General features: G+C 39.0%; 1 protein-coding gene across 7 annotated transcripts in view; it reads left to right on the top strand.

Annotated features, from left to right (window-relative positions):
- TENM2 (teneurin transmembrane protein 2) overlaps positions 1-14952 on the top strand; it is a 1374704-nt gene that overhangs the window by 693482 nt on the left and 666270 nt on the right. For 5 of the 7 annotated variants that reach the window (XM_019506504.1, XM_019506506.1, XM_019506505.1 and 2 more), the window contains one exon: positions 2189-2272. The exons of the other annotated variants lie outside the window; for them this stretch is intronic. In XM_019506504.1, coding sequence (XP_019362049.1) covers positions 2189-2272 — 84 coding nt within the window. The remainder of the gene's footprint in view (positions 1-2188; positions 2273-14952) is intronic. 7 annotated transcript variants of the gene reach the window in all.

The following is a 14952-nucleotide window of genomic DNA, read 5'->3' on the forward strand; positions in this document are numbered from 1 at the left end:
CGTCGGAGAAATTATTGGTGCCATTGAAATGAACAAATCTACAGTGAATTATTGGTTGTTTATCTGCAATTTGACTTGAAAAATCAGCTATTTTTAGTATTAATATTTGATAAGCACCTCACTTTCTATGTTTCTTAATGTCTTCTTAGCTGGACTTCATTTTTCTTCATATTATTCATAGCTTTTTATTTGCAGTGGAGTGCTCTTGAAAATCTACAATATTTTCCTTCTTGCTTTTAAATCAAAAGTCTGTCTCATCAAAGATAAAGCTGAACTGATTAGACCTGGGCCACAGTACCTGAAAATGACTTATTTTGAATCAGTGTTGGTAGGTGTTCAGTTTTTATAGCACATTGTACCTTGTCTGGATGTGTGCAGTGCAACAAGGGCACTTAGTGGCCGGTTTGTTGAATCACACGTGTCTTTTTTGCTTTATGTATTTTTAAGATACTGCATGCTCTTCAGTAATTTTTCCTCCAGCGTCATCATGTTGAATTTTGGAAGATTTTGTGCTTTTAGTGAATTCAGTAACAAATGTTTCAGTTCAGAAATATACACACTATTTAAAATGGATCTCACCCCTACTTCTCCTAAAACTGTACTACATTTCTTTTAATGCATTCAGTACAAGTGGGCAAAAAAATCCTTTTTCAGTACGATAGCAATAGACATTCAGCTCAAACTGAACTGTAGACTTCTTGCCAACCATGAAGTAACAATGAAAAGCAGGGATTGTTGTGGGTGATATCTTTTATTGGACTTCTGTTCCCTGAGGAGGAGTTCCATGCTACCCAAACACTTATCTAAGTCTATCCCAGCTATGGTCCAATAAAAATATCACCCACAAAAATCCTTGCCTATGGCATATTTCCTGGACTATCACAGCTACAGTATCACTTCAGCATTACCAATGAAAAGCAGGACTGACATATATTCTGTTCTGAACCTGACATCTTGGTTCATCAGTTAGTTTGTGTTTGAATCTGAAAGATGCTGAGTGCTGACTGAGAAGGACCAAATAACTGGAGCTCCCAATGGAGCTTGTCAAGTTTTGAACAATTTAAACTTCTAAAAACCAGACCTGAAACGAGTTTTCAGGCTTATTGTCTCCTCAGAGCTTTGCTGAGACTTTAAAGGATGTATCTTTTCGTTAAGCATCTTTCAACACTATTGCTGTTACCATATTTAACTTCTCTAGTCTAACAAATTCTTGAAGATATTTCATGCTGTTCAAGTCTTAGCAAAACAATAAACATTCCTGCTGCTTGTCAAATATGTGCATTTAGATTCAAAATAGTTATACACAACCGAAAGAAAGGCATTTGATTAGTTTTTGTCTAACTACTCTATGGTGAAAAGCTGATTATTTTTAAATGATAATTTACCATACAAGTTTTGGTCTTTAGATATCAGGTTTTCAGCTAGTTCTTCTAAAATTGATAAAGTAACATTTGAAACAATTGAGATTTTTATTCTGAACCACTGTTTTCACATCTAGTTCAGCAGAAATGAACATGAATATATTGTTTCTGAATTTAAATCTGTTGATGCAACTCCAGTAAATATGTAACAAAAAGTAATATATAAAAATGGAAAGTGACTGTTGTCTAAGTATATTTAATTAAGAAACTGTGTTTAAGGTGATTAAAATTGTCTTCTTAAGGGACATAACATGTAACTTACGTTATTGAACTACATGAGCTCAGGTCACTTGCTAAAAAATTATGTTTTTTCTTATGATCTTAAATGTCTATTTCACCGTTTAGTATGCATGTGCAATTTTCACTCGTTTCAGGGGAAAACCAATGTGTATCTATTCAAAGGCAGTCTTCAGTCCAATATACTCACACAAGTCTCAGTAATATTTTGGATCCCATTGGAGAGATGCTGAATACTGTCTATTTCCATAAACAACAGTGAGAAATCAAGGTTTTCAACACCTTGCACGAGCAGGTTCTTATAGGAGTTATATAGCACTGCACGTTTGCCTTTTAAATTTGATTAAGTGTTAGATTCCAGCTAGCTTTGCAATTTCTATATGAATATCATTTTATTATTAAAATATTTTATTACTGTCAGTATGAGAGGGTGAGCTATCTTGTTGATCTGTTTTACACCAAAGATGTGTGGGGGATGGTAGATGGAAAAAAGAGCTGCATCTAAAACGTACTTATTTTATTTTATTTAGATTTTCATACACACCTTTCTGAGACATTGAAAGACAGAAAGACAGGCTGGCAGCAGCTGGCTGAGACAAAGAACTCTCTGATACGTAAGGTTTTCATCTTGCTTAACCCATATTCTCTGTAAACTTGGAGCCTAGCTAGAAATGCTTTCAGCAGTGATTAGTTTATCTGTGTTTATATTGTGCTTATCACTCACTTTATTTGTGGTTTGTTGTGTTTTTCTTCTCCTGCAGTGTTGTTTCTCCTTCAGAGTAAATAAACCTGATTTTTATTCAGACAAGTACAGACAGTTGTTTTGGGGTACTAGCTGATGGGGTGTAATCTGGGGAATTTGTCACTGAGACTTCTACCAGAACATTAGATGATGGAGGAGTCACAATTCCCCTGTGCCAACATTACTTCAGGAAAGCTGGTGTATGTCAGTGTGGGCACAAGGAGAACTGAATGATGATATGAATGACAGACCTACTTATTTAGATATAATAATGACAACTCTACAATCTATACTAGTAGTGTATTTACAAAGATGCATACATTTTAAACTGCCAGTTAAGTTTGCATGTGATATATATACTCCTTCAGAGATTTTGAAGTCTTTTAATGGCAAATTTCACAATAGCTGTGTTTATTTTTGTTGTGATTTGAATTTTGATCAAAACGAGTTTTGAAACAGAACAGTACCTTTCAGTATACTATTACGATTTTTTCTTAAAGACACCTTATAATACAGAAGAACAGCAAAACAGGTAAAATCACATGAAAAAAAAAAGGGATGGTGTTTTTAAAAAGTGGTCTTTGTATTATTTAGCATATGAAAGTCAAGGTCAGTATCAATTGTCTATGCAAACCTAACTGTCCAATGACCTGATGCATTTAAGGCATACCAATTTCTATAACTAAAGGCATAAAGAAGGAGTAATGTGGCTAGCATCACATCTGGCTTTCCATCTGACCCAGGTACCCATTTACAGCTTTGGCATGAGTCCAGGTCCAGGCTTGAACTCACCTATGGAGTTCACCCTCTGCAATCCCACTCCTCAGAAGAATGAAATACCTGGATCCAAAAGCTTTTTAATATGATAGTATCTATGAAGTAATGATTAATAACACCCATTCACTCAGCCCCTCCACTTGGCATCTCTTAAATGCAAAGCATTGTTTTCATTCGTTGGATAGATCCATTTATATTAACCTTAGATCCTAGTCAATATGTTCCATTGTTCCCTGCCTAATTTCCCAAGAGCCATTTCTGATAAGGTCTTATGCTCTCAAGGCTTCAATTTCTGCTTTATTTGACTGGATGAGCAGATGAAATATGCTTCCTAGAACTTTCTCTTCCTCTCTTTTGCAACAATCACCTGCAAAATGTAGGTGACACTTTTCCCCACTTCAGCTGAGCATTTAAGTACCTGGTGTAAATGTTCTGTAGAATCACGGCCTTAAATGAAAATAATATTCTTAATTCTAATGTTTATTAAACATTAACCATGTTGTGAGATTTTTTCCCCTTTTGATTTTCAAGTGTACTTCCTTTTAAAAATTCTAATATACTCTTTCTTTTAACATGCTTGATTACCAATGGTATCTTGTGAACATTATCTCTACTTAGGGTTTGTTATGGAGGCAGATCTGCAAAAATCTACCTGAACAAGCACTGTACCAGTTTAGCAATGCTCACATAAAATGACAACTAAAAATCACTGAGGAATCTCAACTCTCTTTGAAATCAGTGGAAACTGGGATGTTCAAAAAGTCTTTAACTACTGTCAGCATGCGGAGTTCAGTCCTTCAAAATTAGTTCAGGTTTCCTGAGAGAGAGGTAGAGGGTAAAGAGAGAACTGTTAGCCACAGGATTTGTATTCCTTTATATTAGTTTATATTTCATTAATCCAGCCCAAACATGATGTTAATAGCTACCAAAAGAAAATTATATGAAGATTAAAATTGATCTTCTGTATTTCTTTGTGTTTCTGAGAAATGACTGTGACCATAGTGTCTAGGTCAGTGATGTAGCTACTAGTGAGTTGAATTTTGGCTAAAAATAATTTATCACTGAATAACTGAACTGATAGCAGTATTTGAGTGTGTCTGTCAGAATTCCTTGAAGTCTGTCCATAGAGCCGACTTTAAAAGCCCCTCTCTTGAGGTGACTTCCTGCCATTTGGAGCATTTTTCAAATTAAATTATTTCTCTTTGCCTGTTTATTTAGCTTTCCCAAGAACATGAACCCCGGTCCCATTGATGATAGTTTGATTTATATATTATTTTAAATTGTGCAACATTCCATGAATTTGTTGCTGTAGAAATTAATGAAATAGAACATTAATATGTAGTGGAGATAGTAATAATGAATATATAGTCAGCACTAGATTTTACAGCAGTTTTCATTTTTATTCATGACTCCACAGTAGCTGGAAAGAATTCTTTATAAACATGACAAAATGGCATAAAAACGCAAGATGCAATTTCTGCATATACAATCATTTTGACATAGGGTATGACTAGGGATCTACTGAAATTGCAATTTCGCAATTTTCATAGAAACCACAATTTCAAGCACTCTCTGTGAAAAAGTGTGCGCCCGCAAAAAAGTATGGGGAATCACTAAGCGGGGGGGAAAAAGGCAAAAGATAGCTGCAAAAACAGAAAAGGGCTGGAAGCTTTTGCATCCTGAAGCACAGGTGGGGAGAAAGGGAGCAAATCAGAGGCTGATCCCCTGATGTAGGCTTGGTCAAGGAAATGAAGCCTCACCCCACTCCACCCCACACCTCCCTGCCTCCATCCCATTCCCTGTCAGTTTCCATAACCCAACCACACTTCCAGAGCCCCAATCCTTTATCTGCATAACTCCACCTCCAGCCCCACTCCTTTCCCTGCCTCTCCTTCCATCATTTACATAACGCTGCCTACATTCCATCTCCCCCTTTCTCTCTTTGAAAATCACTCCACCACCCTGTCTCCTTATTCCATTATTTCTATAACCTTGCCCTCTGTAGAGACAGCCCCACCCCATTCCTCCCTAACCCCTCCTCCCACCTTCCTCCCCTCTCTCCCCACCCCCATGCTCCAAGACTACAGGGCTTTTCTCTGCTTGCCGGTTAGTTTATTTTTATTTTTTGCAGTGAGCTGCTTGGTGATGGCCTGAAACTGTGGCTTGATCACCCTGATTAAGCCCAGGAAAGCCATTAATCCACACTTAATGCATGGATTAATGGCTTCCCTGGGTTTAATCAGGGTAATTAAGCCCCAGTTTAGGCTATGTGGCAATCTGTGACAAAAGGCTGGACTACCAGGGTCCCTCAGCCAGTTAGAGGTGTGGGCGGGGGGGCTATGCACACTTGGCCCACAAAAATGGCTCCCAGTCTGCCCACAAAATCAGCTGGCAGCCACCTCGAATTCAGTAGGTCCCTGGGTATGACATAGATTAGTAGAAGAATGAATTCTTATTGTAACAAGGTAACAAGTACAGAAACAGTGAGCCTCTAAGTTCAGATGTAAAGATTGCTAACACAGTGTTAGGCTCTTGTTATTAATTCAGAGGGAAATGTGACTAAAGCCCAGCTTTAGCTCTACTTAAAACAAACAAAACAAAAAACCCCAAAACAGCCACACGAGAACGTATGTTTGTTTCCCTGGGGACAACTAGCAGTGGCCCACTTTGTGCCACTGCTAATTATTCCCAGGGAACGCCTATGCCATGCACCATTGGGCACACAGGACATTACCCTGGGTCAGGGAGGCTGGGGCCAGCACTGTGCTGGCCCCAGCAGCCTTACCTGGGGTCCTGAGGGCATCCTGGGGCTGCAGCAGTGGCTCCAGTTTTAAGAGGTATGTCCCCCCATGCGTTGCTTCACTTTAGTTTTGTACCATGGAGAACAGCTGAATGTGTACTATGTGGCACCACTGACCTCTCTGCAGTGCCACATACCACATGGCCATCTGGATGCGGCCAAAGGGTTTTACTGCTGAAACCAGACAAATGGCATCAACTTTAGTTTCCAGGAAGAGGATAGCTCCAAATAGTGAAATAGTTCCTTCACTGCACATGCCACTGTATTAGCCAACAGGAAGCTTTGTTTTGTCATAAGTAAAATCCTCAGGTTCTTCATTTTACAAGTGCCCAGTGCATACCTGTGCTTGTTTAGCACGTGGATTGTGAATTGTGCACTGATCAAATGTGCAATCCTCTGATGCATTCAGTAAGTGCCAAGGAGTAAGATACCATCAAAAAACAAATACATTTTCAGCAGTTGGTAATCAGAGGAAGCTCAGCTAAATGCTGAACCCTTCCTCTCTAGGTACTATAGTGATGATCACTTCAGATATGCAGACAGCAAGATATATCTTGAAGATAGACCTGAGTAGACTGTAACCTATACAGCCTCAAACACATGGTTTCTACTGGGGAAAAGAGGATAGTGGCTGCTCAAGCGTCCTCCCTTTAGGGGTTGGGAGGGAGGTTGTGTAGGTGGGCTGTCTAATGGGGCTTAGGTAAACCAATAACCCCTGTGCACTGGAGTAGAGTATATACATTGGTATACAGCTGCATGTTTTGAACTGCTTTGGGTCTTGTGTTAGTTGCCTTCTGGGGACTTGGAAGAACTTGTTCTTAGGGGCAGGATGGGTTTTTTTCTCTTCCTAACAGCTAGTTAGTTACCTGGTGAGGTAGGTCAGTAGGTATCTAGTGAAGGCATTAGTTCTATACCTGATCTGGTTCCCTGATAACGTGGAATTGAAAGTAGATACAAAAGAAGGCATCCCCTGGAGAGCTGAATTTGGACCATAATGCCTTAGACAGCAACTAGACAGCCCCTTTATCCCAGCGTTTTAACCCTTTTACAAAATGAGGGTGATAGGGTCTCAGTAGCAGGCTGGCAACGAGTGTAGAGGCGGTTGCCAGTAGTCTACCAAGTAGAAATGGCTAATGTAGGAGTCATGCCCTGCATTATGAGTGATTGTTGGTAGTGCTCAGATTGGTTAAGAAAGTTGCATTCTTGTCCATCTCCCTGCAAAACCGGGGCAAGTAAGTTTCATGTGTGGGCAGCAATGTTCGTACAACATTCTCAATTACCTTTGGTGTCAGTGAGGGTGCAACACAGACTATGCATAGTTCTTTGCAGAACTGAACCTGTGAAGTAAATTTCAATTGATCAAACAGCAGATGGAGTTTAAGTCTAAATCATGGAGCCTTCTTGAAGATGCTACTTGTGGATCTTGTTGATGGCAGTGTTGCTTATAGGATGCCCATTGCTGCCCTTTGATAACATTTTTCAGCCCACCCCACTGTATTTTTAAATAAATTGGTAAAGCCACTTCTTACTCAGACAAGTTACCTGTTTTAGGTACTTAAATTCATTCTGTCCAGCCATACTTTAAGACTACTTCTTTGCTTTAGTATGGTACTGCTTTTTGTTTTTAATGTATTCTGTTCTTTGCTGCTTAACTGATTCTGTTTATTGCTGTTAAATCATACATGCAATTGGAAAGCTACTGGCACAACTTTGTTTTAGAAAGTCAGGAAGGAACCCTGAAAACAAGAAACTGGTGATAAAACTAGCACAGGATCTTCCTTTCTTCTTTAGGTAATGCCTAGTAGGAGAATATGGCCAACAATATGACTTTTTTAAAAAACAAGCTGAGATGAGCTTTGTATTTATTACTGTTGAAAGTTATCAAAAATTTTAAATATCTCTTCAACATTTGTGGCATGCAATCCAAGCACTAGCACTATTAGAAAATAATGTAGAGATAAGAATATAACTTGGTTCAAACAAACAAACAAAGCCTTTAGCCTTTCTCCAGGTGACAAGAAAGTCCCCTTTATCTCTGGGCCTTCTTAGAGGTGAGATCTGCTGGATTTCAGCCTGCTTCCTGCCTGCAAACTGCTCCTTTCCAGCTTGAGCTCCTGACTGTTTCTCCCCTTGGGCTTTTAAATGCCAGGTAATCACCCACAGCTGGGCTCTAACTGCAGGGCTGTCTAGCTCCTTTAAAAAGCCAGACTACCCTGTTATACCAGATTAAAGAAAGCAGTAGCAAAATCTGTTGTGACTTTTCTTCATTTACCTACCACTCTCATTTTCTCTCATCACTGACAGAATGTTCTCCTTTAACCTCTCCACATTCTTCAGTGACCCTCTGCCTCCCATCTCCTGATATGTTTTGGTCCCTACTTTCATACATTCTCAAGTTCTCAGTCCCTTTCTGTCAACTCAAATTTTCTTCACACAATATAAGCTTGTTTGAATGTTTCTCATCCTAAAATAAATACCTTTGACCCTTTAACCTACCACACCATTTTCTACTCGCATTCATTTCTCAGTTCACTGACTTGATGGCTGCAACTGCTAGTTGGAGTTCCTCTCCTCCAGTTGCTTTCTAGGCCTCCTTCAATCCATCTTTGATCTCTTTAAATATATTGAAATGCCTTTTTTTTCTTTTATAGACCTAACCATTTTTTATGATTTTTATCAGTTGTCACTTGCTTCTTGTTGGTTCTTAAGTTGTTCAGTCACTGCTTTGACTGCAGTGTCAGGATAGCCTGTGTTGAAGATTCAGATCACCTCTATTCCGTTCCTATTTCCTTGTGTAGTGACAAAACTTGTTGCTCGTCTTTATAACTTCTTTGACCATTAGTTGTCAGGCTGACCAATATATTCTTACTGTTTCCTTTTGCTGTAGTTATTTCTGAGCAACTTACCAAGCAAGAGCAAATTGTGGCTTGAAGGAACAGTGTCTATGCAACTGCAGCTTGGTCACCTGGTAAATGTGCATTATGATGCAGTTTTGTTTACTTGATAGTGCATTTTCTGCAGGATCCCTGCCTTTCCCAGTATACAGGGTGGTCCTCCACTAAAAATGAATCAGGGTTGTATAATAAAGAAGACTGTTGTCTATACAACCTTTGCCTCATTTGTGGCAGATGCTGAGAAGTACATTGTAAAAGATGCAAAGTATCACATTCTCCCAGTATAGGTAGATGAATATTGTCCTGGAGAATTTAATTTGATCTCTGGTCTGGAGAGTAGTTCTAGATAAGTTACTCAGACTGAACTTTTCAGAGGTGATCATTAATTCTGCACGTCTTGCTTTCTGGCTATGCAAGTCAATACCTGAAGAGAATGGATCTGATTTACTGAAATGTTTGGCTTTCACAACTATAACTACAATTGGTATCTGAGTCTTGAAAATGTAAAAGTTATATATAATATTAAATGTAAAACAATATACCTTCATTCACCTCTAATAAAGTAGGGTGTTGTAAAGACGAATCAGCGTTTGCAAAGCTCTCAGATTATGTAGAGGTAAGCACCGTATGAAATCAAGAGCATGGTTTGAACAATGGATTATAAATAAAAAGTATGGGCTACGCATTGAAAAGTAATGATAAAACAAAACAGATAGCTGTTCATTAAGGGAGTATCTTCTGTTCTGTGCACTAAATGTGGCAGAGATCCTTAGGGAAAAATAGTCTGAGACCAGGTAATTAAAGAATGTGTCATAATACATGTACAGAAGGTGGCAGAATTAAGGTGGTATGTCTGTCTCTTAATTTATGTGCACTTCATTTTGCAATCATCATGTTGTTTATTTAATGTGTTGTGTGTTTGTGGGTGTGTGTTTGCATTCTGGCTGCTGATAGACATGGGGGGGAAAAAGTGCTTTACTGGAAGCAGCAACGTGTTAGTTTGACCTGGCTCTGCAGAGTCTGTATAGATCGTGTGCTTCAGCAGCAATTTTTGGTGCTTTTAACTAAAGCTGATTCAATCATCTATTAGATAATAGCACCAAAAAAGCCTCACTGAAGCGCCCGATCTATACAGATGTTGGATGAGCCGGGTCAAACTAATGTGATGCCTCTTCTGGGCATGCGCTGGGCTCGGCTTTAATTCAATGTTATAAGAAAGTGAATTTACAATATATCAGGTGGTGTAAATCATAGGGGCAGACATAGTATTTGGATGATATTTTTCTATTCAGGGGCACATGGAGTTTAAAGTAAAGCACCATTTTATATATATACATATATAAGCAGCCCCTGTGTGTATATATTGCAAATATATAAATCAAGGTCATGGAATGCATCCAGTGATCTCTGAAATTGTGTAGTACCATTCCAGTATTAAAGATTATTTTTAATAGTTATAATTAAGTGTGTGGTGTGTGTATGTGTATTTGTAAGTACATATGTATATTTTGTATAAATATATGCAGACTCAGATGTATTTGGTGACTTACTATAACAGAGAGCCGGAGGCTCCTGTTACTCACAGTGGGAGGCTACAGCAGGCTGCCTTTGCTGGGTGGCACCAACAGATAAACTAAGTGCAAGGAGAAGAAGGCAGGCTAGCTGTCGGCCTGTGCGTGGCTGTAGGGACAGAAGGTGGCCATAAATAGCCCTTAAGGCAGCTGGTATACTGGGAACAAATGCAGCCAGGAGGGTCCCACTTAGTGCTTATGGGGCAGGACTGGAATCAGCCGGGTCCAGGAAGAACTTGCTGCCAAAGAATAGTTGAGGGCTGACTGTGGGGCCCTGGGGCAGCCTCCCTTTTTTTCAATCAATTCATTCCATCAAGGCATGGTGATAGGAAAGGGAGGGTGCACAAGAGGCCAGTTAGGCAGCAGCTGCGTGGCCACCAGGTGGTGTCACAACCACTCATGGGGCCGGGTCCTGTCATATTTACAAATTAATGACACTTTATCTAGTTTCAATGACCTTTTTTTCTGAGTTGTTAATAAATTCTTCCTAGAATAAAACTCTCTTTCTCTGAGGGAAGAAAGAAGAGTGGATTTTTTCCTGCTGTGTAAATATATGTACACACACACACACACACACACACACACACACACACACACACACACACACACACACACACACACACACACACACACACACACTATGCAAACTGCAAAAATATGGGTAATTCGGGATTTGGGGATTTGGTGTGGCATAGCTTTCTAATCTCTCTCACACAAAATGTAAAATAACCAGTGAAAATAACAAGCTGTTTTCTAGTAATCTTCAGATGCAAGTATTTTCTTTTACCTTTATTGAAAATTATATTTAAACATACTGGACACAGTTCATGCGTATAGTGATCTCATTGATGTCAGTGGAGTAACACCATCAGTGGATTTCATCCACTCTGCTATTTCACTGTGGATTTGAAATGTTTCACTTGCCTTGACCTAGTACAGGTTTTGGGGTTTGCTTTTAATGGAAATTCTCTTATGAAGTAGATAAGCAAAAATGTGTTTATGTCCTGGGGCTTCATTATTGATTTTTATAGTATCCAGTTTCAGATTGACTTTTCTTACAACATGCCATTTTGCTCAGAAATCATCCACTGGAACACACAAACCGTATAACAGAATCTGTATGATTACAAAAAATTGTGAGAATGTTTTTAGAATTTATTCCATTCTCATCTTTTAATTCAATGTTATAAGAAAGTGAATTTACAATATATCAGGTAGTGTAAATCATAGGGGCAGACATAGTATTTGGATGATATTTTTGTCTTGGAAACACCAGCATTGGAACTAATTTGCAAAATTTGTTTGAGAAACAAAACAGATTGCATGTTGCAAGACAGAGCTGCTGGCAAAATATTGTATCGCGTCAGATTTGTACAAACCTATCTCCTGTGTATTGTACCATGTCCTAGAAAACTGGAAACCATGAAAACAAGTGCTCATATTTTAAGGAACTGGGTGACAGATGATAAAAATATAGCATTTTCTGTGGCACTTTATACATAAAGCTTCTACCTTAAAGCAAACTAATTTGATAGAATAAGTGGTCATTTTTAACAGAAGCAGTCACAAACTAAACACCATCTGTTAGTGTTGACTTTTTCCACACTGTTGTCATTCCGGGTGGTTTTATTTCACTTTTTTCAGAAATAGTTAATGACACATCTGGTATGTAGTGAAGGTGCACTTCGGGTGATTAAATGTGGACATAAGTTTAGAGAAAGTAGTAATGAAAACTGTTTTTCAAGACATTGAAGAAATACTAACCAACTGAAAGGGGAAGCTTAAAAATATGCCTTTGCTAACTTCCTTTTTATTATATAGTGTGTATTATTAAGACAAAGAATAGATTAAATATTTACAGTAGATCCTGTCCCTTTCTCTCCTGTATATCTTCCTGTGCCACATTTGATAGTACAGTCTTATCTTTGATCTTCAGAGTAGGTCATCTATACTTGTCATTTATATGCTAAGCTATGCAATCTTTTCAGGAAATACCAAGTTCACTTGTCTTCACAGTTCCAATAACATCTTTTCTGCAGTATAAGTAAATAATGAGCTAAACCATGTCAAGCATTGTGTATAAAAATAAATATTCTAAGAAATGGAATCTTTACATTCATACAGCACAGACAGTATCTCTTTATTTGTATAATTCTTCACTGAGAATACTGGGACTTAGCAAGACCACAGTACAGGGACCAGACAAGTGAGATGGTAGAACACGTATCATAAAGAACTAATGGTAAGGCAGCAAGCTACCAGCTGAAGAGGGAAAGAGAGTGAGAGGTAGAGAAACAGCATTCTTATTGAAATTATCTTAATGCTTTAAGGTAATGGGACACACATTAATAACTAAATTATAGTAGAATATCTACGGAGTTACTGTAATATCCACATATTAGCAAATTAATCTTTATTAAAGATGATGACTATGAAGCATACACATGATGACAAATCTATTATTTTAAATAATTTTGTACCTGAATGATTTACATTTAAAAAAAAAAAAAACTAGCTTTTTCATGAATTTCACCAAGTTGCTTATAACTTGTATGACCTCCTTATTAACAGAGGCAAGTTCTGAGCCATGGCAAGGAATCTAGGGTTTCATTTGGAAGTCGGTGAAAAAGTAGCCCTCTGACTTCTGACGATATCCTAGAACATGATACTGTTATTGACTGTGAGATGAAGTCGGAAGGAATGTGTAGCCAGTTTCTACTTCTTGATAGATCCTGATGATCTCCTTTCCTTTAATTCTCCCCCTCTCTCCCCTCTCCCCCTTCTACTCACCCTTCCACTCCTTCTCATACACATCCACCCACACAAACACACACACTTTTGAGATATACCCTGCCTCAAAAGTCTCACTGAACTTTCTCTAATTCTAAAGCTGGCTTTGTGCAGGATCATATGGCACTTACGGACAGAAATCAGATGAAATTTGGGAAAATGTTTTTCTACAACACATCCCAAAAATGTTGAAGTAGGCTTGGCTTGCCTGTTCTGAACATTTTAGCCTGTTCTGAGTATAACAGGTTGTTGATGTACTCGTAGTAGCTAATGCAGCAGAATCTCCCTCCTTTGTACCCCCAGACTGTTTTCATTAGGTGCATGTTGCAATATAATGGTGGCGCCTTCTCAGCCTCCCCATGTTTTGCCAACATATAGAAGAAGGTGGCTGGATTACTCACCTTCCTGTTCCTATGTCTGTATTGTAGGGAAAGCTATAGTTAAGCCATGGTAAGGTAGAACAGTGGTTTTCAAATGGTGGTCCATGGAACCCTGGGGTTCTGTGATAGGTCATCATGGGTTCTGCAAAGAGATTGGTGATAATGGCAGAGGGGGCTAGGAGATGGTGCGCCCCATTGCCAAGGCAGGTTGCCTGGCTCTGTGTCAGCTAACAGGATAAAGCTAGGGATTATATGACAGAAATAGTGATATGAAAAGGTAATGTTAGTTTAGGAAATTTGAAAGTCATCGATATAGAGAGATAAGAGAAGTATAATGGATAAAGGACACCTGGGTTTGAGTATAAGGGATGAAAAATAAGGTATCTGGGAAGAGAAAGGAAGACATTGTTTGATTATGATGATGATTTTTTTTAAGGGTGAGCATTAACAGGGGTGTAAAGAGGGGAAAATATTTACCTCAAGTAGAGCTGGCCAACTTCAGTACAAATGTGGACTGCACATGGTGCCAGCATGCTGCCGTGCAGTCCACACACTGGGACTCCCCCCACCCCAAGCTGCATGGGCCCTATGCAGCTGCTTCTATGATCTAGCTCTCTGTGTAGTAGCAGGAGATGTGGCTTTATGGGCCCACCCTGTCCTAGAGTATACTGCATAATGCATCACCAACTGAAGTGGAAGATGTTTGAGACGCTCCCTTTTTTAAAGTCATTTATTTCTTTGGGTGGAGAGAGGATTGGCTTTAGAACTTTTTCTCATTTTCCCAACTTTATTTGAGGGCTAGATATCATGGAGATGAATGAGGTAGTTTGGATGAATTAATTCTACCTCAAAAAGATTGGGGTTTGTATTTCAAGGGCTTCCCTCTAGAAGATTCTGAACCCAATCCAAATTTACCTTGTAGGCTTTACCATTTAGATGTTATGCCATAGGATACTGATGGAAATTGACAGAATTAGGTGTCTTGATCCCTATATCTTGAATGGGGAGACCTAGGTGTATCCAAAGAATGATCCAGAGAGCCTAGGTTCAAAGGGGGAAGGTGCAGAGGACTGGGCAATAGGAAATACTAGATGTAGGGATGTGTCACAACTTCTACTCCTTCTCAGAGCTCAAATGTCTGATACAGGGTTGCTGACAGTGGCAGCGATTTCTCACAGTAGAGCATAATCACTCCCAGCCAAATGAGTCCATTGATGGCTAAGAAGGCTGATCCTTGAGCCACAGATTCTCTGACTGACACCACAGGTGGTGGTTAAAGGAAGGGTTGAATTGCAGATTTCTTGGTCTAGTTTCCTTTCCTTCTGTTTCTCTCATATTAT

Source organism: Gavialis gangeticus, unplaced genomic scaffold, assembly GCF_001723915.1.
Source record: "Gavialis gangeticus isolate Ggan-Ray unplaced genomic scaffold, GavGan_comp1, whole genome shotgun sequence".
Taxonomy (NCBI): domain Eukaryota; kingdom Metazoa; phylum Chordata; order Crocodylia; family Gavialidae; genus Gavialis; species Gavialis gangeticus.